The sequence below is a fragment of the Apodemus sylvaticus genome, chromosome 12 (genome assembly GCF_947179515.1).
Source record: "Apodemus sylvaticus chromosome 12, mApoSyl1.1, whole genome shotgun sequence".
In the NCBI taxonomy this organism is placed as follows: Eukaryota; Metazoa; Chordata; class Mammalia; order Rodentia; family Muridae; genus Apodemus; species Apodemus sylvaticus.
The window spans coordinates 35,976,891-36,001,200 of record NC_067483.1 but is presented as its reverse complement, the minus strand read 5'-3'; the positions used below and the strand labels follow the sequence as shown (position 1 = coordinate 36,001,200).

General features: G+C 39.3%; 1 protein-coding gene across 1 annotated transcript in view; it reads right to left on the bottom strand.

Moving 5' to 3' along the window:
• Thsd7b (thrombospondin type 1 domain containing 7B) overlaps positions 1-24,310 on the bottom strand; it is a 949,886-nt gene that overhangs the window by 779,370 nt on the left and 146,206 nt on the right. Inside the window, exon 2 of the mRNA XM_052200991.1 lies at positions 21,586-21,758. Within this exon, the coding sequence (XP_052056951.1) occupies positions 21,586-21,724 (139 nt within the window). The 5' untranslated portion in view covers positions 21,725-21,758. The remainder of the gene's footprint in view (positions 1-21,585; positions 21,759-24,310) is intronic.

Sequence of the window (24,310 nt, the reverse complement as noted above, 5' to 3'; positions counted from 1 at the left end):
ACACATGTGTAGGGACCAGCACATGTCTGAGAGCATGCATTCACATGTGTAGGTGTGGGGCCTCATACATTTCAATTACCCGCCATCTTATTATCTGAAGCACAGTGTACCAGTTGAGGGCAGGGTGTGTCCCTAGGGCTAGGATAACTACTCAGCTTGCTCTGAGATACCCTTTCACTCCCATAGTGGAATCATAGGAGGGCTACCATGCCCACTCAGCTTTTACATGGGTTTGGGGGATCTGCACTCCAGCCAAGGGCTCCACTTGCTAAGTCTTATTAAAAGATAAACTTTCAATAAGCTCACTTCGTCCATGCATAGTACTTCTGTATATAGTCTTTAATCATGCCACAGGCTCGCTTTGATGTCTAACTTGTTTTGAAATTCGCCTCTTGTTTATTTAACATATGAACCTGTGTTTCTAAATTATAACTCAAGCTAAAATATCAAAACTCTACCCAGGAGAAGAGAGATATTTTCAGGTATCATTAATGGAATTATCCCATCAATAGTCTGACCACCAGAAAGAGGATTTGTACATATTAGTTGCCCAACCAATAGCTCAATATGACATATATTTAAGCCAATGCACACTATAACAAGATAATTTAAAAAGTAGTGGTTTTCTAGTTTTTGAGTATGGACAAGTATATGCATGTATGCAGATGTGTGTATGTGTGTGTTTTTTTGAGCATGTGTGTGTGTGTGTGTGTGTGTGTGTGTGTGTGTGTACATGCATGAGAGTGCATGCCCACAGATGGAGACCAGACGTTAACCTTTGGTTCAGGAACAATGCATACTTAGTTTTAAATATTATTTACTTAATATATATGAGTACACTGTATCTGTCTTCGACATAACACAAGAGGGGTTGGATCCCATTACAGATAGTTGAGAGCCACTATATGGTTGCTGGAAATTGAACTCAGGACCTCTAAAAGAGCAGTCCATATTCTTAACTATTGAGCCATCTCTCCAGGCCCCATGCATATTTATTTATTTTCATTTATTTATTATTTTATTTATTTACATTCCAGTCATTACCTGTCCCTTCAGTCTCACCTCTTACAATTCCTCATCCCATTCTTCCTCCCCCTTGCCTCTGAAAGGGTGCTCCCCATCTCCACCAGTCCTCCCCTATCCACGGGGCCTCAAGTTTCATGAGGATTAAGCACATCTACTAATGCTTGACTAGACAGACCTCTGCTATATTTGTGCTTGGACTGACCCATATATGCACCTGGTTGGTGGCTGAGTCTCTGGAAGCTCCCTGGGGTCTAGGTAAGTCGAGACTGCTGGCCCTCAAATGGGGTAGCTTTCCCCTTCAGCTTCCTCAGTCCTTCCCCTAATTCAAGCCCAGGAGTCCCAGACATCAGCTCAGTGTTTGGGTGTAAGTATCTGCTTCTGTCTCAGTCAGCTGCTGGCAGGGCCTCTCAGAGGACTGCTATGCCAGGATCCTGTCTGTAAGCACATCATGCCATCAGTAATAGTGCCATGCCTTTCTGTCCTCCCATGAGATAGATCCCAAGTTGTGTCTGCCATTGGACCTTCTTTCCTTCAGTCTCTTCTCCCTTTTGGTCCCTGTAGTTCTTTTAGACAGGAACAGTTCTGGGTCAGAAATTAGTAAATCTTTCCCTCTACTTGAGGACCTGTCTATCTACTGGAAGTGCACTCTTCATGTTCCTTCTCCACATTCAGTTCTTAGAGTCTTGGACCTGCCAGGTCTCTGGTACTTACTAGAGGGACCCCCACACCTCCCACCTCCAACCCATCCCTACAATACTTATCCTTATTCATTCTCTTGGACCTCTGGGCTTCTCTACTGTCCCTACCCCATTATCTGATCCTGTTCCCCTTTCCCCTTTCTCTCCCCCTCCCCTCTCCCACTCAGGTCCCTCCCTGCCTACCTCCCTCTGCCTCCTGTAATTATTTCCTTCCCTATTCTAAGTGGAATTGAAGCATCCTCATTTGAGCCTTTCTACTTTTTGTGCTTCTTATGGTCTGTGGCCTTCTTATGGTTTGTATCCTAGGAATATTGTACTTTTTGGCTAATATCCACTATCAGTGAGTACATACCGTGAATGTCCTTTTGGATCTGAGATACTTCACTTGGGATGATATTTCTAGTTCCATCCATTTGTCTGCAAAATTCAAGAAGTCCTTGTTTTTAATAGCTAAACAGTATTCCATTGTGTAAATGAACCACATTTTCTGTATCCATCCTTCCCTTGAGAGACAGGTGGGTTGCTTCCAGCTTCAGGCTATTACAAATAAGGCTGCTGTAAACATGGTGAAGCATGTGTCTTTGTGGTATGGTGGGGCATCTTTTGGGTGTATGTCCAAGAATGGTATAGCTATGTCTTCAGGTAGAACTATTTTCAGTTTTCTGAGGAACCACCAGATTGATTTCTAGAGTGGTTGTACCATCTTGCAATCATACCAGCAATTATTCCACATCCTCACCAACATGTGCTGTCACTTGAGTTTTTGACCTTAGCCATTGGTGTTCTGTTCAGGAAGTTTTCCCCTATATCAATGAGTCTGAAGCTCTTTTCTACTTTCTATTCTATTAGACTCAATGTCTCTGCTTTTGTGTTGAGGTCCTTGATCCACTTGGCCTTTGGTTTTGTGAAAGATGATAAATATGGATCTTCTTTTATTCTCCTAAATACAGACAGGCAGTTAGTCCAGAACCATTTATTGATGTTTTCCATTTTCTACTGTATATTTTTTGCTTCTTTTTCAAAGATCAAAATTTCCATAGGCTTGTGGGTTTGCTTCTGGGTATTCAATTCTATTCCATTGATCAACCTGTCTGTTTCTCTACCAATACTATGTTGTTGTTATGGTCATTGCTCTATTGACCACAGCTTGAGGTCAGTGATGGTGATTCCCTTGGAAGGATTTTTAATGTTTACTATTTTCTTTTCTTAAAAATTAGATATTTATTTACATTTCAATTGCTATCCCCTTTCCCAGTTTCCCCTTCCCCTGCTTCTATGAGGATGCTGGCCCCACCCCTCCCACCTCCCCACCCTGGCATTCCCCTATATTGGGGCATTGAGCCTTGACAGGATCAAGGGCCTCTTCTCCCACTGATTCCCCAAAAAAAGCCATCCACTGCTGCATATGTGGCTGGAGCCATGGGTCAATCCATGTGTATTCTTTGGTTGGTGGTTTAGTCCCTGGGAGCTCTGCAGAGGTCTGGTTGGTTGATCTGGTTCTTCCAATATGGTTGCAAGCCCCTCCAGCTCCTATAGTCTTTTCTCTTTTATTGTTGAGAACCGTTTTGGCTATCCTGGGTCTTATGTTTTTCTGTATGAAGTTGAGAATTTCTCTTTCCAGGTCTGTAAAAAATGTGTTGGAATTTTCATGGGGGTTGCATTGAATCTGTAGATTGCTTTTGATACAATAGCCATTATCATTATGTTAATTCTAGCAATCCATGAGTATGGGAGATCTTTCCATTTTTTGATGTCTTCTTCAATTTCTTTTTTCAGGGATTTGAAATTCTTGTCATACAGATTTTTCACTTGCTTGGTAAGATTTACACAAAGATATTTTATACTATTTGTAGCTATTATTCAGGATATTGTTTCCATAATTTCTTTCTCAGCATGTTTATCATTTGTGTAAAGAAAGGCTACTGATTTGTTTGAGTTAATTTTATATCTTGCCACTTTGCTAAAGTTCTTTATCAGCTGAAGGAGTTCTCTGGTAGAATTTGGGGGGGGTTGCTTATGAATACTGTCATAGCATCTGCAAATAATGATAACTTGGCTTCGTCCCTTCCAATTTATATCCCTTGATCTCCTTTTGTTGTCTAATTGCTCTGACAAGAACTTTGAGTACTGTATTGAATAGATGAGGAGAGAGTGGATAACGTTGTCATGCCCTGGATTTTAGTGAGATTGCTTCTGGTTCCTCTCTGTTTAATTTGATGTTGTCTGTTGGTTCGTTATATATTGCCTTTATTAGGTTTAGATATGTACCATGAATTCCTTATCACTCCAAGACTTTTAACATGAAGGGTGTTGTATTTTGTCAAAGATTTTTTTAAGCATCTAATGAGATGATCATATGGCTTTTTCCTTGAGTTTGTTTATATAGTATATTACATTGATGGATTTTCATATATTAAACCTTCCCTGCATCACTGGGATGACACCTACTTGATCCTACTAGCCAGCCAGCCTTAGCCTACTTGGCAAGTTTCAGGCCACTGAGAGACCTTGTCTTAATAAAAAGATAAACAGTGCCGGAGGAAGGTCAACCTCCAACCATCAAATGTTTATATATCTATATACATACCTAAGTATACACATGTGCACACCAACCACACCACACACACACACACACACACACACACACATATGAGCCATGATGCCTGGGAGTACTTTGTCATTTTTATTAATTATTGGAGTACAAGCTTCTTAGAGAAACTTGTCACCATTGCAATGTTTCAAAAATGGGTAGGCTTGGCTTCTAGGCTAAGGTAGAAAAAAGTATACACCACTTTCCAGTTAGTTTTCTGTGAAGACTTGTCTGGGGGACTGCAGCCATGGTGATATAATCCTCACTTTTTGGGAAACTGTGAAGGGATCACACAGGAAACAGAGCTAGTAAACGGCCCTAGCTCTCTTGATTACAGCTACCTAAGTCTTCATAGGCTAGGTGGTAGTCAACTTCCAGAGAACCCATGTCTCTGCCACCTATCTGGAGCACTACCCAAACAGGACCTCAATATGTGAAAAAAAAAAAGTATGGTTATTTAAGTTACTATCTTTGGGTGAATTTATGTAGCAACAGAGAATTGGGACATGATCATAATCACTGTGTCACTACTGTGAAACCCCTGGTGTGGTGTGGATAAACAGAGAAAGATGAAACCCTTAAGACAGAACAAAAATATACTTGGCTGAGTAAATATATCTGCAGAACTGCAGGTCAGTGGGGACCACAAGCTATGTGATCTTCATACCAAAGACATATGAGTACCCGTGGTTCTCAAGCCAGTTCATTTGGTAACATCTCTATTGTTATCCCTTAGATGTCACTTTCAACCACACAGTACCAGGATAGAGATCATTAAGAATGAAATGATTTGAATTTGTAAATAGCCCATCTCCAGTAACAATGTGCCAGTTCACTGTATAGAAGCCCTAGCCAAGAACAACAAGATCTGGCAAAAACTGAGAACTGCTAGTTGTCTAAAGGCTTCATTTACAATAATGTGAATGAGTGACAATCAGCAGAGAGAACTGAGGGCTCCACAGCTCCAAAGCTATCAGTGAACTCATGAAAGGATAAAGTAGGAATGGCAACTTGAAGAAGAGGAAAATGATATAGAGAAGACATGTAGTCAAACTCATATAAATGTCCTTTCAACAGAAAGCCATGTGTTTATGAAACATGGGCAGTTTAAAATTTTTAGAATAAGTAAAATATATTCCATGGAAACTGACTTTTGCAACTTTAAAATATTAGAAGAAGCACCAAGAAGCACAAGCTTGAAATCTCAGATACTCAAAAGGATGAGGCATGATTATTATACTTCAGATCTTGCCTGCACTACAGACTGAGGTTACAAGGCCAGTCTGGGCAACTTAGTGAGACTCCAAAATGAAAAAAAAAATGAAAAGAGGGCTGGCATTATAGAGCTGGGGTCAGAGGGCTGGGGACAGAAGTTTGGGGTTAGAGGGCAGGGGTTAAATGCCAGGGGTCAGAATACATGGGTTACAGCTTCATTTAGTGTAATTGCCTAGTATTGACAAAGCCCTAGGTCCAATTGCCAGTTTAAAAATAAAGAAGAATAATTAAAGCGAAGTAGCAGAAAAATTAGAAAACAGAATAGGAATACACACAAAAGCATAGATAAAAGATAAGGCGAAGGTTCAAAGCCAAAACAAAACAACAAAAAACAAACATCAACAACAAAACCACCTTTAACATCAGCTAAAGAAGTCAGATGTCTGTCTGTGTGTGAAGTTCCAAAAAGAGTAACAGCAAGGAAAAAATGACATGAAAATAAATCTCAGAACCATAGGACATGAGGACAGCAAGAGGCACATGCTGCCGATGCCGAGAGTACTGAGGAAAACAGGCATATCTCTCAGTGAATCATCATAGGGCTTTAGAAAGTCATAGGCAAAGATGCTTGAAAGAGGTGGCCAAGAGTAGGTAGGATTGCACCAAAAGCAGGTCACGATGGCATCCACGTGTGCAGTCACAGTTCTGGGAGCAGTGAGAGGAAGCAGCTTCACTTCTTGGCATTTCCAGGGAAAACACCTATTATTCTTGACCTCTACACCCAAGCTTCCCTCGTTCACTTTCTATTGCTGCCGTAAAATACCAACGAAAGCCAGTGTGGAGGAAAGGATTTATTCCCCCATCAACATCTACCAGTAAAGGACTTCAGGGAAGAAACTGGAGCAGAGACCATGGCAGAATAGTATCTGAAATCCTGCTCTCCACAATTCACACTACTTGCTTTTTAAAAATATATATAAGCAAGGACCAGCTGCCCAGAGGTGGCATTGCCGACAGTAGCCTGAGCCTTCGCACATCAATCATTAACCATGAAAATGTCTCTCAGACTTGCCTACAGGCCAATGTGATGGAGACATTTTGTGAACTGGGGTTCTTTCTTCCCAGATGACCCCAGCTGATGTCAATTTGAAAAAAAAAAACCTAACCAACTCACAGGCAATCATTCAAGTACATGACAAGCACAGAGACCCTTTTCAATATAAAATAATTTGAAAAATGAGTTCCAACCTACCACTCTGAGTGATACCAGAGGGTGACTTGGCAGACTTAGAAAATAAGACAGGAAGAGAAACAGAAGAGTGAATAAGGGATTTGAGACTCAGGAGTGGAGCCGTGGAAAGAAATTCAAAGTAGACAGAATTCCATGGAGTCTTTAGATCTGGGTTTCAATGCTGGGTCATATTGAGTACTGAGTAGAACATTAGGGAAAAGACACATGAGGCTCCAAGAAAATGAGGCAAAAGGAAAACTAATGGGAAGAAGCTTTTCATTTACCCATAGAGCTAAACAGGAATGACATACAGTATAGTGTTGGCTCAGCAGAGAGAAGTTATATAGAAAATAATTCGCTTAATTAGCTTGAAGAATTGGAGGAAGAAATGAGAAGGATGATGAGAGAAAAACCTCCTCTACTAACCCAGGACCAGATCCACAGCAGGTATCTGGGTATCAGGTGCCCATAAACAAAAGCTAACAAGAATACTTAGAAATAGTGAGGTGGTGAGGGGGGAGTGGTGTGCCTCACTCAGTAAGCTGAGACAGGAGGGTTGCTATGACTCTGAGGAAAGTCTGGGCTATACAGCCCAGATTCTGTTTTAAAAGATGGATAATGGTGGGAGAGGAAAAGAGATAAGAGAGAAAGGAAGAAAGGAAGGGAGGGACAGAAGGAGGAAGGGATGGGGAGGGAGTGAGGCAGACAGACATGAGGAGGTAAATATCAGATCTTATTTTTCCTCAAAATAAGAACTGAGATGGACTGGCTACTTTTGTGGACTTCATTTGGGCAGAGAGGTACCTAGAGCATCTCACACTGAGAGCTCCAGGGACACTTGAAGTCTATCCACATCTTTTCTGTTTTCTTTTAAACAAGAGTCAAACACCTTTACAGAACATGATCAGAAATCACAAGGAAATGATAACAGAGAAGTATCTGTGCATGCAGACTTGTACAGACGCAACACAAAGAAAGAGGGATGGAGGGGGAGTGAGGGGGGAGATGGAGACAGAGAAAAAGAAAGAGTCCCTCATTTCACTTAAGGTGGAAGATGGCTTATGCAATAGTTAGTTATGTATGTTCTAGTTGCTTGTGCTATATCAAAATAGCAAAATCTTCTGTTGCCATGATATCTACATTTTAGTTATATTTAGAAATAAATAGAGTAATTTATTGTGTTATATACTATAGTTTTTTCTTGCCTCTTAGGACCATTATAAAATTAGTGCTTGAGGTATTTAAAGACAAATAATTATAATTTTTAGCAGTAAATTCTATGCTATATATGCCAAGGCTTTCTTATATTACAGAAATAATACCACCAAGAATCTATTAAATACATGCCCTTGGATGATCTAATGTCCACAGAAGTAATTAAATGATTTCAATTTCATCTAATTCTCAGAGGAAATATTTCATGGATTTCTAACACAGATTAAAACAAAATCTTTCTTCTAAGAACATTTTGTTTTCTTTAAGAATCTTGAAGTTTAGGATGTATTGTGCAATATATATGACACAATTTTCCTTATAATAGTTTATGGCTGAAAATATTATTTAAGCTATGGTTAACTGTGAACATAGATAAGATCCTTTATCCTTTTGCAATATCATTGATATAACTGTTTTTATTCTGATTCTATTTTATTTACTTTGCTGATAGAATGCAGGTCATTATTCTCCTACTTATGTGAGAGCTATTGAAATTAAAGTTTTCTGAGAGTCTAATATAAAGATAAATTTATACCTCAAATCAGTAAACTCACTTAATAAAATACATGTAACCATCAAACAATCCTTATTTCATATGATTAAAGAAGTGAACATCAGAACACAGACACGTGGCTATAACAAGCCTAGTAGTAGCACACAATAATGATAGGAATGGGAGGCTGGAGAGATGTCTCAGTGGTTAAGACTGAAGGCTGATCTTGCAGAAGATCCCAGTTTGATTCCCAACACTCATGTCCAATGGTTTATAACCCACCCATACTCCAGAGCCAGGGCATCTGAGACTCTCTTCTGGCTTCCCTGGGCACCTGCACTCACAGGCACATAGCACTACACAGACATTTACACATCATTTCAAAAATCTTTAAAAGAGAAAGAGAGAAACAGACAGAGACAGAAACAGTAGCTAACTATTATTAAGTTTCTGTAAGGCAAAGGACACCATCAAGAGGACAGATCGGCAACCAACAAATTGGGAAAAGATCTTCACCAATCCTACATCAGATAGAGGGCTAATATCCAATATATATAAAGAACTCAAGAAGTTAGACTCCAGAAAACCGAACAACCCTATTAAAAAATGGGGTACAGAGTTAAACAAAGAATTCTCACCTGAAGAACATCGGATGGCAGAGAAGCATCTTAAAAAATGCTCAACTTCATTAGTCATTAGGGAAATGCAAATCAAAACAACCCTAAGATTTCATCTTACACCAGTCAGAATGGCTAAGATTAAAAATTCAGGAGACAGCAGGTGTTGGAGAGGGTGTGGAGAAAGAGGAACACTCCTCCACTGCTGGTGGGGTTGCAAATTGGTACAACCACTCTGGAAAGCAGTCTGGCGGTTCCTCCGAAAACTGGGCACCTCACTTCCAGAAGATCCTGCTATACCACTCCTGGGCATATATCCAGAGGATTCCCCACCATATAATAAGGATACATGCTCTACTATGGTCATAGCAGCCCTATTTATAATTGCCAGATGCTGGAAAGAACCCAGGTATCTCTCAACAGAAGAGTGGATGCAAAAAATGTGGTATATCTACACAATGGAGTACTATTCAGCCATTAGAAACAATGAATTCATGAAATTCTTAGGCAAATGGATGGAGCTAGAGAACATCATACTAAGTGAGGTAACCCAGACTCAAAAGGTGAATCATGGTATCCACTCACTAATAAGTGGTTATTAACCTAGAAAACTGGAATACCCAAAACATAATCCACACATCAAATGAGATACAAGAAGAAAGGAGGAGTGGCCCCTGGTTCTGGAAAGACTCAGTGAAGTTGTATTCGGCAAAACCAGAACGGGGAAGTGGGAAGGGGTGGGAGGGAGGACAGGGGAAGAGAAGGGACTATCGGGGAGTGGGGGGGCTAGAAAAGGGGAAATCATTTGAAATGTAAAAAAATTATATCGAATAAAAAAAAAGACAAAAAAAAAAAAAGAAAGAAAGGACGCCATGACCAAGGGGGGGGGGAAGTAGTCACTTTTCATTACATATTTCAATATTTTATCTTACTTTTCAAAACGATTCTACAAAATATTGATATCCTCATTTTTTTATTTTTTTATTTTCTATATTCTTTGTTTACATTCCAAATGATTTCCCCTTCCCCAGTTCCCGCTTCCCCATATGTCCCATAAGCCTTCTTCTCTCCACCCATTCTCCAATCACCTCCCTCCTTTTTCTCCCAAGAGAGTTGAAATAACACTCCTTTGTAGATGCTCAGGAATTTTGGGTACCTCCCTCTAAGTGTAATTTATGCTACTATAAAAACAATATATGTGCCCAGGCGGGAGCCTTCAGGTCTCTGCTTCAGGATGTGAATAGCCTGGGCCACAGCACCCTGTCTCCAGGAAGTGCAAGAGGCCTGCTGTGCACCCAGAGGCAGGCTGGGAGGACACAGCATGCTCCAGTGGGTCTGGCCCCATAGAGCTTAGGTTCCAGTCCTGAGGCCTCTGGCAGGAGCCTTCATATCTCTGATTCAGGATCCAGAACAGCCTGGGATACAACACCACATCTCCAGGCCCTGCAAGAGGCCAGAGGAGTACCCAGGAGGCCAGCTGGGAGGAGTCAGTGTGCTCTGGTGAGTCCAGCAGGCCCCTGGCCGGAGCCTTCAGGTCTCTGCTTTGGGATCTGAACAGCCTGGGCCAGAGCACCCTGTCTCCAGGCAGTGCCAGAGGTCAGCTGTGCACCAGAGGCCACCTGGGAAGAGGCTGCTAGCAATGGTGAGTCCAGCATTGACAACAAGACCAACTAACACCAGTGAGAACTAGATGGTAAAAGGCAAACGCAGGAATGTCACTAACAGAAATCAAGGCATTATGGCAGCATCTGAATCCAATCCTCCTTTACTAGTATGTCCTGGATACACAATCACAACAGAAAAACAAGATTTGGATTTAAAATCACTGGTCATGATGCTGGTACAGGAACACATGAAGGACATACTTAAAGAAATTCAGGAGAAAATGGATCAAAAGTTAGAAGCCTTTACAAGGGAAACACTAAAATCATTGAAAGAAATTCAGGAGAATACAAAAGCCAATAATGAGGAAACACAAAATCACGTAAAGAAATACAGGAGAACTTTGGTCAACAGGCTGAGGTCATTAAAGAGGAAACACAAAAATCTCTTAAAGAATTACAGGAAAACACAAACAAGCAAGTGAAGGAGCTAAGCAAAACCATCCAGGATCTAAAATCAGAAGTAGAAACTACTAAGAAAACTCAAAGGGAGACAACTTTGGAGATAAAAAACCTTGGGAAGAAATTGGAGGACTTAGATGCAAATATCAACAACAGAATACAAGAGATAGAAGAAAGAATCTCAGATCCTGAAGATACCATAGAAACCATGGACTTAACAGTTAAAGAAAATGCAAAATGCAAAAAGCTTGTATCCCAGAACATCCAGGAAATCCAGGACACAATGAGAAGACCAAACCTAAGGATTATAGGCATAGATGAGAGTGAAGATTTACAACTTAAAGGGCCAGCAAACATCTTCAATAAAATTATGGAAGAAAACTTCCCATGAATATACAAGAAGCCTACAGAACTCCAAACAGACTAGACCAGAACAGAAATACCTCCTATCACATAATAATCAAAACCCCAAATGTACTAAACAAAGAAAGAACATTAAAGGCAGTAAGAGAAAAAGGCCAAGTAACATATAAAGGAAGACCTATCAGAATCACACCAGACTTCTCACCTGAGACTATGAAAGCTAGAAGATTCTGGGCAGATCTCATGCAAACTCTAAGAGAACACAAATGCCAGCCAAAACTACTCTACCCAGCAAAACTCTCAATCACATAGATAGAGAAACTAAGATATTACATGACAAAACCAAGTTTACCCAATATCTATCCACAAACCCAGCCCTACAAAGGATAATAGGAGCAAAACACCAATACAAGCAGGGAAACTTCACCGTGGAAAAAACAAGATAGTAACCTCTCATCAAACCCAAAGGAAGATAACCAATCAAATTTTAAAAATAACATCATAAATGACAGGAAGTAATAATCACTATTCCTTAATATCTCAACATCAATGGGCTCAATGCCCCAATAAAAAGACATAGGCTAACCGACTGGAAACGTAAACAGGACCCTACATTTTGCTGCATACAGGAAACACACCTCAGTGTCAAAGACAAACACTACCTTAGAGTAAAAGGCTGGAAGACAATTTTACAAGCAAATGGTCTCAGGAAACAAGCTGGAGTAGCCATTTTAATATCAGATAAAATTGACTTTCAATCCAAAGTCATCAAAAGAGACTCTGAGGGACACTTCTTGCTGGTCAAAGGAAAAATACAACAAGAAGAACTCTCAATCCTGAACATCTATGCTCCAAATGTAAGGGCACCCTCATTCATAAAAGAAACTTTACTAAAGCTCAAAGCACACATTGCACCTAACACAATAATTGTGGGTGACTTCAACTCTGCACTTTCCTCAATGGACCAATCAGGAAAACAGAAACTGAACAGGGACACAGTGAAACTAATTGAAGCTTTGGACCAATTGGATTTAACAGATATATATATATAGAGAGAGAGAGAACATTTTATCCTAAAGCAAAAGAATAAACCTTTTTCTCAGCACCTCATGGTACCTTCTCCAAAATCGACCATATAGTTGGTCACAAGACAGACCTCTACAAATATAAAAAGATCGAACTAATCCTATGCCTCTTATCAGATCACTATGGTGTAAGAGTGGTCTTGCAATAGCAACAAAAACAATAGAAAACCGACATACACGTGGAAACTGAACAATATTCTACTCAATGATACCTTGGTCAAGGAAGAAATAAAGAAAGAAATTAAAGACTTTTTAGAACTCAATGAAAATGAAGACAAAACATACTCAAATCTATGGGACACAATGAAAGCAGTGCTAAGAAGAAAACTCATAGCCCTGAGTGCCTCCAAAAAGAAAATGGAGAGAGCATACACTAACAGCTTAATGACACACCTGAAAGCCCTGGAACAAAAAGAAGCTATTTCACACAGGAGGAGTAGAAGGCAGGAAATCATCAAACTCAGGGCCGAAATCAATCAAGTAGAAACAAAGAGAACCATACAAAGAATCAACAAAACCAGGAGCTGGTTCTTTGAGAAAATCAACAAGATAGATAAACCCTTAGCCAGACTAACCAAAGGGCACAGAGACAGTATACAGATGAACAAACTTAGAAATGAAAAGGGAGATATAACAACACAAACTGAGGAAATTCAAAAAATCATTACATCCGACTACAAAAGCCTATATTCAACACAACTGGAGAATCTGGAGGAAATGGACAATTTCCTAGTCAGATATCAGACACCAAAACTAAATCAGGATCAAATAGATCATCTAAACAGTCCCATAACACCTGAAGAAATAAAAAGGGTCATAGAAAGTCTCCCAACCAAAAAAAAGCACGGAAACAGATGGCTTTAGTGCAGAATTCTATCAGACCTTCATAGAAGACCTAACACCAATACTCTTCAAACTATTCCACAAAATAGAAACAGAAGGAACTCTACCCAACTTGTTCTACGAAGCCACAATTATGCCGATACCAAAACCACACAAAGATCCAACAAAGAAAGAGAACTTCAGACCAATTTCCCTTATGAATATTGATGCAAAAATACTTAAAAAAAATTCTTGCCAACCGAATCCAAGAACACATCAAAATGATCATCCACTATGATCAAGTAGGCTTCATCCCAGGGATGCAGGGATGGTTCAATATAAGGAAATCCATTAGTGCAATCCACTACATAAACAAACTCAAAGAACAAAACCACATGGTCATTTCACTGGATGCTGAAAAAGCATTTGACAAAATTCAGCATCCTTTCATGCTAAAAGTCTTGGAAAGAACAGGAATTCAAGGCCCATACCTAAACATCATTAAAGCAATATACTGCAAACCGGTAGCCAACATCAAACTAAATGGAGAGAAACTTGAAGCAATCCCACTAAAATCAGGGACTAGACAAGGCTGTCCTCTCTCTCCATATCTTTTCAATATAGTACTTGAAGTTCTAGCTAGAGCAGTTATACAACTAAGGATATCAAGGGGATACAAATTGGAAAGGAAGAAGTCAAATTATCACTATTTGCAGATGACATGATAGTCTACCTAAGTGACCCGAAAACCTCCACCAGAGAACTCCTACAGCTGATAAACAACTTCAGCAAAGTGGCTGGTTATAAAATCAACTCAAGCAAATCAGTAGCCTTCCTATACTCAAAGGATAAACAGGCTAAGAAAGAAGTTAGGGAAATGATACCCTTCACAATAGCCACAAACAATATAAAGTATCTTGGGGTGACTCTAACCAAACAAGTGAAAGATCTATACAACAATAACTTCAGGTCTCTGAAGAAGGAAATCGAAGAAGACCTCAGAAAATGGAAAAATCTGCCATCCTCGTGGATTGGCAGGATTAATATAACAAAAGACTCCCATGAAGAAGTATGGAGAGGGTCCTGATCCTGGAAAGGATTAATCTAGTGTTGGATGGGAATATAAGGACAGAGAAAAAGGAGGGAGGTGATTGAAGAATGGATGGAGAGAAGAAGGTTTATGGGACATATGGGGAGGGAGGATCTGGGAAAGAGGAAATCATTTGGAATGTAAAAAAAGAATATAGAAAATAAAAATATTAAGAAAAAGTTATAATTGATAAAAAAAGAACAATATATGTTACATATAAGTTGATATATATTGACAAAATGAACAATTTTTAAAATATTACCATGAAGAAATAACTATAGAACCTTTTTCTTTTCAAAATTTATTATCAAAAACGAAATTTGTTTTCCTGTCCTTTTATAAGCTCCCGTGTAAAATGTGGTTTTGGCTAGTGAAAACATTCTGGAACAAGGTATCCGTGAGAGCTCCAGCTCTCTGCGAGTGTGCTAAATCTCACTGAATTTTACACCTTTAAAGCTGCTAAAATGGTAAAGTTTATGTTACGTGCATTTTAGCACAGTGATTTTTTAATGTCATTTGGCTCCCAAAGGATGTAATCAAAATGTTATTTTCTACATATACAGGATCACAAATTCTGAATGCCGATCTGCATTTCTAAAGCTACATGTAATTCCAACCTCTTTGCTAGTGCTTATCCAGCATCTCTCTCTCTCTCTCTCTCTCTCTCTCTCTCTCTCTCTCTCTCTCTCTCTCTCTCTCTCTCTCTCGTGTTCAGATTCTGTATATTCAACTATGTGATCAACACCTGTATGTCAATTTCATACAAGGTCAAAGTATAAGTATGGCCCAATGTCAAGGACCTCAGGGACACTCTGCTTCCTCTACAGTACAGCAAAAAGTGACTTAATTTTTTTTTATTTGTTTTTTTTGGGGCAGGGTTTCTCTGTATAGCCCTGGCTGTCCTGGAACTCACTCTGTAGACCATGCTGGCCTTGAACACAGAAATCCTCCTGCCTCTGCCCCCCAGAGTGCTGGGATTACAGGCATGTGCCACCACCGCCCGGCAGACTTAATTTTTAATTCATTCATTCATTCTATCTATCTATCTATCTATCTATCTCTCTCTCTCTATCTATCTATCTATCTATCTATCTATCTATCTATTTATCTATCTACCCATACATCCATACATCCATCGATCTGTCTATTTATGTATGTACTTATCTAGTGATCTAGTGTGTATATGAGTGAGTGAGAGTGAGAGAGAGAGGGAGAGAGAGAGAGAATATGAGAGAGAGAGAATATGAGAGAGAGGGAATATGAGAGAGATGTGCCACAACTCGCATGTGGAGGACAGACGACAACTTTCACAAGTTAGTTATTTCCTTCTATCACATGGGTTGTATAGATTGCAAAGTCAGCAGGCTTAGTGGTATGCAGTAAAGTGGTAAATTGTCATTGAGCTCTCTCACCCACACAACCTAATTCACTTCACTCACCAAGGTAACATTAGTATCTCTCTTTTGTCTCTCCTTCCCACCTGTGGTCCATTAATGGGAATAGCTCCCATAGGCTCATAAATTTGAATACTTGGTCCCCAGTTGGTGAAACTGTTTGAGAAGGTTAGAGGTGTGGCTTCACTGAAGAGGTGAATCACTGGGGGTAAGCCTTGAGGTTTCAGTTCATTCCAATGCCCTTCCCAGTAAGCTTTCTTTCTCTGTGCCTTATAGTTCTGAACAAACATACATAAGCTCTCGGTTACTGCTCACGCGCCATGCATACCTGCCCCCTCTCATTCTCCTGGTCATGATGGTAGTGTGCTTTAACCCTGCGGAACCATGAGCCCACATTAAAGGCTTTCTTTTATAAGTTGCCTTGGTCTTTTCTCTCTTTTTCTTTCTTTCTTTCTTTCTTTCTTTCTTTCTTTCTTTCTTTCTTTCTTTCTTTCTTTCTTTCTTTCTTTCTTTCTTTCTTTCTTTCTTTTCCCTTCCTTTCTTTTTTGTTATGGCAACAGAAAATTAAGACCGCACTCCAATAACTTTACTTTTAATTCAGAGCTTTTCAACCTGGACCCTAAAGTCAATTTGATACCCGATGGATATTTTGTTCTGGGCTGCATGCGACCTTGATCATTTGTAAATGCTTTGATCTTTGGCTCAACACAGGCAACACTCCATTGGCAGCAAGCAGAAGATGGTGTACCTCAAGACATCGTCAAATTGCCTGATGATTATATGAACCTTCCCTTTAATAAATAAGCCCATCCTTAAATATATTTGCCCCAAACACATCTGCCCTAAATACATCTTCTAAGTCTGCTGTTATATACATCTTTTTGTTTTTTTATTTATTTTATTTATTTTTATTTCCTATATTCTTTGTTTACATTCCAAATGATATTCCTTTTCCCGGTTCCCCCGGCCCCATAAGTCCCATAAACCCTCTTCCTTCCCTCCATTCCCCAATCAACCCCTCCCACTTCTCTGTCCTGGTAGTCTCTTACATTGCTGCATCAAGCCTTTCCAGGATCAGGGCCCTCTCCTTCCTTCTTCTTGGGAATCATTTGATGTGTGAATTGTGTCTTGGGTATTCAGAGCTTCTGGACTAATATCCACTTATCATTGACTGCATTCCATGTGTGATGATATTTTCCAGCTCCAACCATTTGCCTAAGAATTTCATGAATTCATTGTTTTTAATTGCTGGTTGGTACTCCATTGTGTAAATATACCACATTTTCTGTATCCATTCCTCCATTGAGGGACATCTGGGTTCTTTCCAAATTCTGGCTATTATAAATAAGGCTGCTATGAACATAGTGAAGCATGTGTCCTTATTGCATGCTGGATTTATATCCAGAGGATTCCCCGGCATGTTATGCACATCTTTAATTCAACCTCTTCACACCGTTTCACTTTAATGATGTTGGTGGCGCTGCTGTACTTTGCTCTGAGCACTACCTAAGCAGTCTTCCTTATCTGCTATTCATGTATGGTCGCAATGATCCCACTCAAACCTTACTGGAAAGAACTTCATCTTTTGTAGCTGTCCTATGAATTCCAGCATCTTTCTGCTTCATCCAGAGTCACAGCTGTGACAGATGAGGTCATGGCAAACATGGTCCTGCTACTTTCTTGTCCTGGGTTCTTGCCACCCACACCCCCCTGTGTTCTGCTCTAATATGTTCATCTCCACCCTGATCCTGTTGTTTGGATTCTTTGAGACTATGTAGCCTCGACTGGTCTAAGACTTATGTAGGCCAATCTGCCCTTGAAGTCATAGGCATCTACTTGTCTGAGTGGTGGGATTAATAGGTGAAGTCTATCATGTCTGTTACCCCTAGGCCTTAAATACCACCACTCTGTGCTCCTGCCTCAGTAACCCATGCTTGAAATCTATATCTGTTTCCTCTCATCCCCATGGCTCATGCCTTCTGTTCCCCTGGGTCTTTTATAAAGAGTCACTTCCTCAGTGAAGTGGTCCATCAACAGCCCACTCAAGCTTTCGGTTCCCCTCTAACATATATATCTATGTTCCTGTCCTGCCTTTACATCTTATCATTTCTTACTGTCATATATTTTCTGTTGATCATGCTTAGTACCTGAGAATGCTGTTCTCACTTTTTGTCATCTGTCCTTGTAACACTGCTTAGAATATAGGACACGGTAGATGTTAACAAAATGAACACATTTCCAAAATCCACTACCATGACCATTTGAAGTAGCTACTTCTTATGGTTTTAGAGACTGAGTCTTGCTGCTCTTTAACAAAGTAGGTGCTTATAAATAGCTACACATTTAAATTTAAACAATAAGCAAGTAGTTTTTATCTGATACTCATACTGGAATGATCCTTCTTTCTCAGGTATGAATGTTGGGCTACCCAACCCTAAACAGATCAGAAGTCCTCATGGTGAGGACAGGTGTTGGAAAACTTTGGCAGATCAGTGACCATGTGAGCTGTGATATAAAAAGCACTTCTAGAACAGCACTCTTTAGCAACATAGCATAACCTCCAAGTATCATCAGTCCACTGTGTTTCCAAAGCTAAGACTTAGGTGGAAATGCCTCTAATTTAGACAAGGTTAACTCATATTTAACCCTTTAATTTAGAAAAAAAAAGGTGAACTTTAGCAAGAAGTTTAAGTGGATGGTATCCAATCTAAACCAGAAAGATGATTTTCAGGTTTCTAGTATAAAATATATTTATCTGAGTCTCCAAAAAATTTATTCACATCCCACTTACATTGGACATGTGTTTAAAATAGATGAGAAAATATACTATACAAAAGTAATTAATTCTGACAGAAGAAGTTTTCATATGAAAGATAATGAACTGGTGTGTGTGTGTGTGTGTGTGTGTGCATATGTAACAGAAATGAAGATCTCAAAGGCAATTTTGAAGGGAATGACCCCAAATTGTTCCAGAGGATATGATGAATTCTCAAGTCCAATCATTTCTTACCTTTAGAACAATACTTTATCTACAATAGCATTATATATATAATAACAAAATTGAAGCCATTGAGATGCCAAGCAATTAAGAAACAAATTACTGAACGAGAACATGAAAGGATATCACAAAAGCCTTTAAAAGACAAGACTGAAGTGTGCATGCTAGTATGTTCAATACATCAAGACATTGTGCTATGATGAAGGATGGCTACAAAAAAGTAAATCTTCAGTTGTAACTGAAAACCACACATGTTTATACAAGCAAGGACATTTTCTGAAAGGTACAAAAGAGATGGGGTGCAGCTTACACTGTCTAGCATTTTGCTTCTGATTATTCACTGTTGGCAGTTTTCAGCTTCTGAAGTTGGTGGTCATATACAAATACTTTAGTTTAGGAAGAGAGGAGCAGTAGACACTGGAGAAAATGAAAACATCCACATTGATGACTATTTTGAACAATGCCTTCTGTCTTCTGGAAAGATCTTCCTCTCCAGAATCTCGATTGTTTACTTCTCGAAAACACACACATAAATTTTCCTGTAAATCAGCTCATTTTCCTAACGCATCTCATTAGTGCTGTGCATTTGCTACTCTCCACTTTAATTGCCTTTCTCAGAGAACATCAGGCAGTAAGGTAGCCAGATAAAGTTTGAATTGATGAAATACTTATCTTTTGAGGGCTGGACAGGTAGCTCATTTTGTAAAGTGCCTGCCAAGGTCAAGAGTTTGAATTCCCCAGAAGCCAGGTAAAGAAAGAGCAGGGAAGGCAGCACACATTTACAGTCCTAACACTGGGAGGCAGAGGGAGAACATTCCTGGATTGTGCCAACTAATCCACCCTAACCCAATGGGTGAGTTCCAGACCAATAAGGAATTAAGCTGATCTCTAACCTCCATACATATATCCCCCAACCCACCACACACACACACACACACACACACACACACACACACACACACACACACACACAGTGTTCAACTTCTGTGATTAAAGCAATACAATCCCCTGCATGCAATAGCGCCTTAAAAACTATCTCTAAAACTTGGTAATACTACTGTGTGTGGGGAAAACACAAATCACTAAAGTAGTATTGAAATTCACAATTAAATGAATTTATAGAGGTTTTAATGCAATTAAGTTTTCTGCAAACTATACCTCTAATGGCACTGGGATTTTTTTTTTCTTAATATTCTTTAAAACATAATTTACTTTCATTTTGCAAAGTCATTTATGTATTATGAATATCACTTTTATACATATTTCCATGGTGACAATATGTTCGCAGTCTATTTAATTTACTGATGATGAGACCAAAATGAAAACTCTCTGAGGACCATAGATCTTCTACACCACCATGTTCCTCTTGCAAGATATTAAGTGTATAAGTTATCTATACTTGCACGAATGGACTCTTGAAACAGTAATAAATATTATAAATGATCTGATTGTGAAACCTTAGGAAAATTAAAATCCATAACAAAGAAAGCATTAGAGATACAAAGAGACATAGGAGAGAGTAACAACCCTATGTTTAGGGTTCATAATTTAATCTAATAAATTATTAGGATTAGAAATTAAAATGAACAAATCTTTTATACTGGCAAATTAAGGATATAGTTAGAGAATAAAAATCATAGATGAGCTTTAAAACCTGAAATCAATTATTTCGCATAATGCATAAGGAACTGTACACAAGATAGGTAAGCATCTCTAAATATAGTAAGGAGACTTTATAGTTAGCACCCATAAGCAAAGTTCTTCAGAAAATTGTTTTTAAGATTTAAAAAATTTTATGCGTGCGTGTGTACATATCTGTATATATGTATGTGTGCATGTGGGTGTCCCTGGAAGTCAAAAGAAGCATTGAATCCCTTGAAGCTGAAGTTGCAGGTGGTGTTGAGCCATGTGAAATGGATAGAGGACTGAACTTGGGTCCTCTGCAAGAGCAGAAAGAGCTTTTAACTATTTCATTTTCTCTCCAGCCTGGGCTATGTAACTCCTCCTGCTCCTAAACCTACATGTATATAATCTGTGCTGGAAGATACTTAACATCAAATAGATAACAGGTTTGAACCCCTAAAGAAAGACATATACAAAACTGCCTCAATGCTTTTCAGCTTCGTAAATCAGTACCACATGACGTCATACTTTACTTCTCATTTGTAAAATAGGTAGCAAAGGCATAGGTGTAATTGTGAACATGGTAATTGTAGTTGACAATGACATAAAAGTCCTAAAGGATGGCAAGTATCATTGGCATGGATGGCAGTTAAGCAGGAATGAAAATCTAAGGTATGGGGGCTGGGGAGATGGTGCAACGGTAACAAGGTTTGCTGCTCTTGCTGAGGACCAATGTTTAGTTTTGAACACTAACATATCCAGATCACAATGATCATTAACTCCAGCTCCAGGGCATTTGGTACCCTCTTATGGCCTCTGCAGGTCTGTATACACACACACACACACACACACACACACACATACTCCAGATACATAGATAGATAGATAGATAGATAGATAGATAGATAGATAGATAGATAGATGGATGGATGGATGGATTAATGTATTCTGTGTAACAAGACTTTATTTTTTCTTTCTGGTTATTCCCCACTACTCCACAAATATGAAAGGAATAGTCTCCTAAATGACCATGGAACACGTGAAGAGCCAGAATATTCTTACCTGTCTTCCAAAGGAACTGATTGTCCTTCCTGCCTTCCAAATGAGTTGCTTGAGACAGCAAGAGAGAAAGTACTAGAAAGAGCTTCCTCATGCTCCTCGAAACCCAGTGAGTGACAGCCAGATCACTCCTTGGAAACATTCTTCAGCCTTGTCAGCTCTTCACTTGCCTAATCCTGAAAGCAAGAAAAAGACAGGTGAGTGCTCTTGTTTGACAGCCACGACCTACTCTGATGGCAAGCGACTTTTATGTGACCATATAACAGATGCCCCCACTATATAGCATTTTATTCCTAAGAGTAAACACTTTTGGGGATGTTTCATATATTTGCTTCCTTCTATTCAGACAGATTCCTTGAGGAGCTCATAACTATGGAGAGAAATTGTCATGTACCACTAAGATTCCAAGAGAGAAGGGACAACCATCCTTAACAGCAATGAGTGTAATGACTCAAGATGAGCCCATCTCTGAGATAAAATAGAGGGAAATACACAAGATAGCATCTGGGAAGAGCCTTAGGGAAACATAAGGGCTTGAAGGAGTCAAGAAGGACACATCCATCAGAGAGAATAAGGCATGGGAAGCTAGTTATGTTTGTGTTCAGGGACTGGTGATTAAGCGAGTGGCTGCTTGAAGGACATGAAGAGGAGGGAGGAATGGGTGGAGGTAAGATTTGGAATACAGGTTGGGGACCAAATTGTAAAGGGCCTGAAATATCAGAAGGGAATTCTAAAACAGTAAAGAACTTGCAGTAACTAAAATCAGTGGGCACAATCACTTACTAGTGAATAGGGCTAGATAAATTGGAAGTCAGTATTATGAAACTAGTGAAATTGCAACTCTTAGGGGGATTAGAGAAATAGAAGAGAGACTGGGCAGAAAACATTCAGGGAGAGTTGGACAAAGCAGATAAGAGGAAAAATTCAAGCAGAACAGTAAAATGTAAAATGCAAACACAGGAATGAGCAGGTGACAGTCATCACTAAGAAGGTTGAAGGTAAAGACATAGGTTTGAAGAGGAAATTTAAAATAATATGTTTTTGAACATATGAGATTTGTTGTCTCCAATATACACACAGATAAATATAGTTCTTTTTTTGCAATGATAGAGACACAGTGTCTTATGCATGCTAAACAAATGCTGCTCCACCTATTTATTGCAATCCAAGTTCTAGATAAAGTTTTCTAAAACAGAAGAAAATTATACTTGAGCCAAAAAGAACTAAAATAACTTTGACATTTGATTATAACAAATATATATACATATATATATACATATATTCACATGTGTGTATTTATGGATAGATGTGTGTGTGTGTGTGTGTGTGTGTGTGTGAGAGAGAGAGAGAGAGAGAGAGAGAGAGAGAGAGAGAGAGAGAGAGAAAGAGAGAGATGTTCATAGAATAAAGTAAACTAAAAAGCATAAAAATGTCATGGGTAAACATTAGTGGTTTAACATCCAGCAAAGTTACTAAAGATAGGTGGTAAATCTGACTATAAGCATCCTACTGACCAATGATAAAGAAATAGCTACTATAAACCCAAAGTTCTCAAATATACAGTAATATGAGCCACCTTTTGGGAGGCTCAGTTCTGAGTATCTAGAGACACCCATGAAGAGCAGCTCAATGCAGCACTCTCTAGATTAGGTTTGTCAGGTGACACACCTATGGAGGATTCTCTTTTTGTATTAGTGGATGTGAGAAGACCTTTTCTGAATATGGGTGGTACAAATCCTTAGTTCAGGTCCCTATACTGGGCTGGACTAGATTAGGAAACATTAGGTAAGCATTAAGCAATCATGGATTCTTTCTTCTCTGCTGTTTGTGGGTGTGGCTCATTTCAGGTTTCTGCTGTGATCACTATACAATAATGGAATGTAACCTGAAATTGTGAGCTAAAATAAACTTTCCCCCCAAGGTATTTTTATCACAGCACCAGAAAATAAGAGAAATGTCTTTTTGTTTGATGTTTTTCCTTCATAAAAAGCCATTGCCTTATTCCTACCCATTTGTAGAATTCACTCAGGTGCCTTTATAAACACAGGTAATTCTGAGCAATGCTTCATCAAATAGAACAGACAGGCAATGGCAGGTGGCACCTGATGCAGTCCCATGACATTCCTAGAATATATACGAGGCACAGTGGTGATGCTGCACAAACTACTAAAAATTATTCTAGAAGGAACCAAGCAATGCACTTTGAATGCACAGCCCTCTGGTGGCCTGCTTCAATCCAGGGATGGATATAGTATTCTAAAAGATAACCCAAAGCTCTGCTTCAGATTTTTGTATCACAACCAGAATTGAGCAGAATCAAAGTGGAGGGCTCTGGCTGTCATAAACCAATCCACTTGGTGGCTGTTTATTCTCAAGAGTGGTCTGTTAGTAGATTTCGTGGCTCCTTGGGGACACCACTAGGCTTGGCTCTAAAACTTCCGTGCTTGGCAACTGAACTGAAAACATAGCCTGGGAGCAAAGAGCCAAGAATACGATCCATCACAGCTGTGCCTTTGGTAAGGTCTGGGGCCCATAGACACTAAATTACAGTTTATTCTAAGGTCACTAAGAGTCCATATGATATTTTTGTGTGAAGCAGAAAAAGATATCCCTTTCTCAGGCAGAAACATTTTGATATTGGTAGATGGTTCTGGATATGAGTTCTTTTCTTCAACCCCAGTGGTCACTGTTCTGGGCAATGTGCATATGTGAGCATTTCTAACTGCCT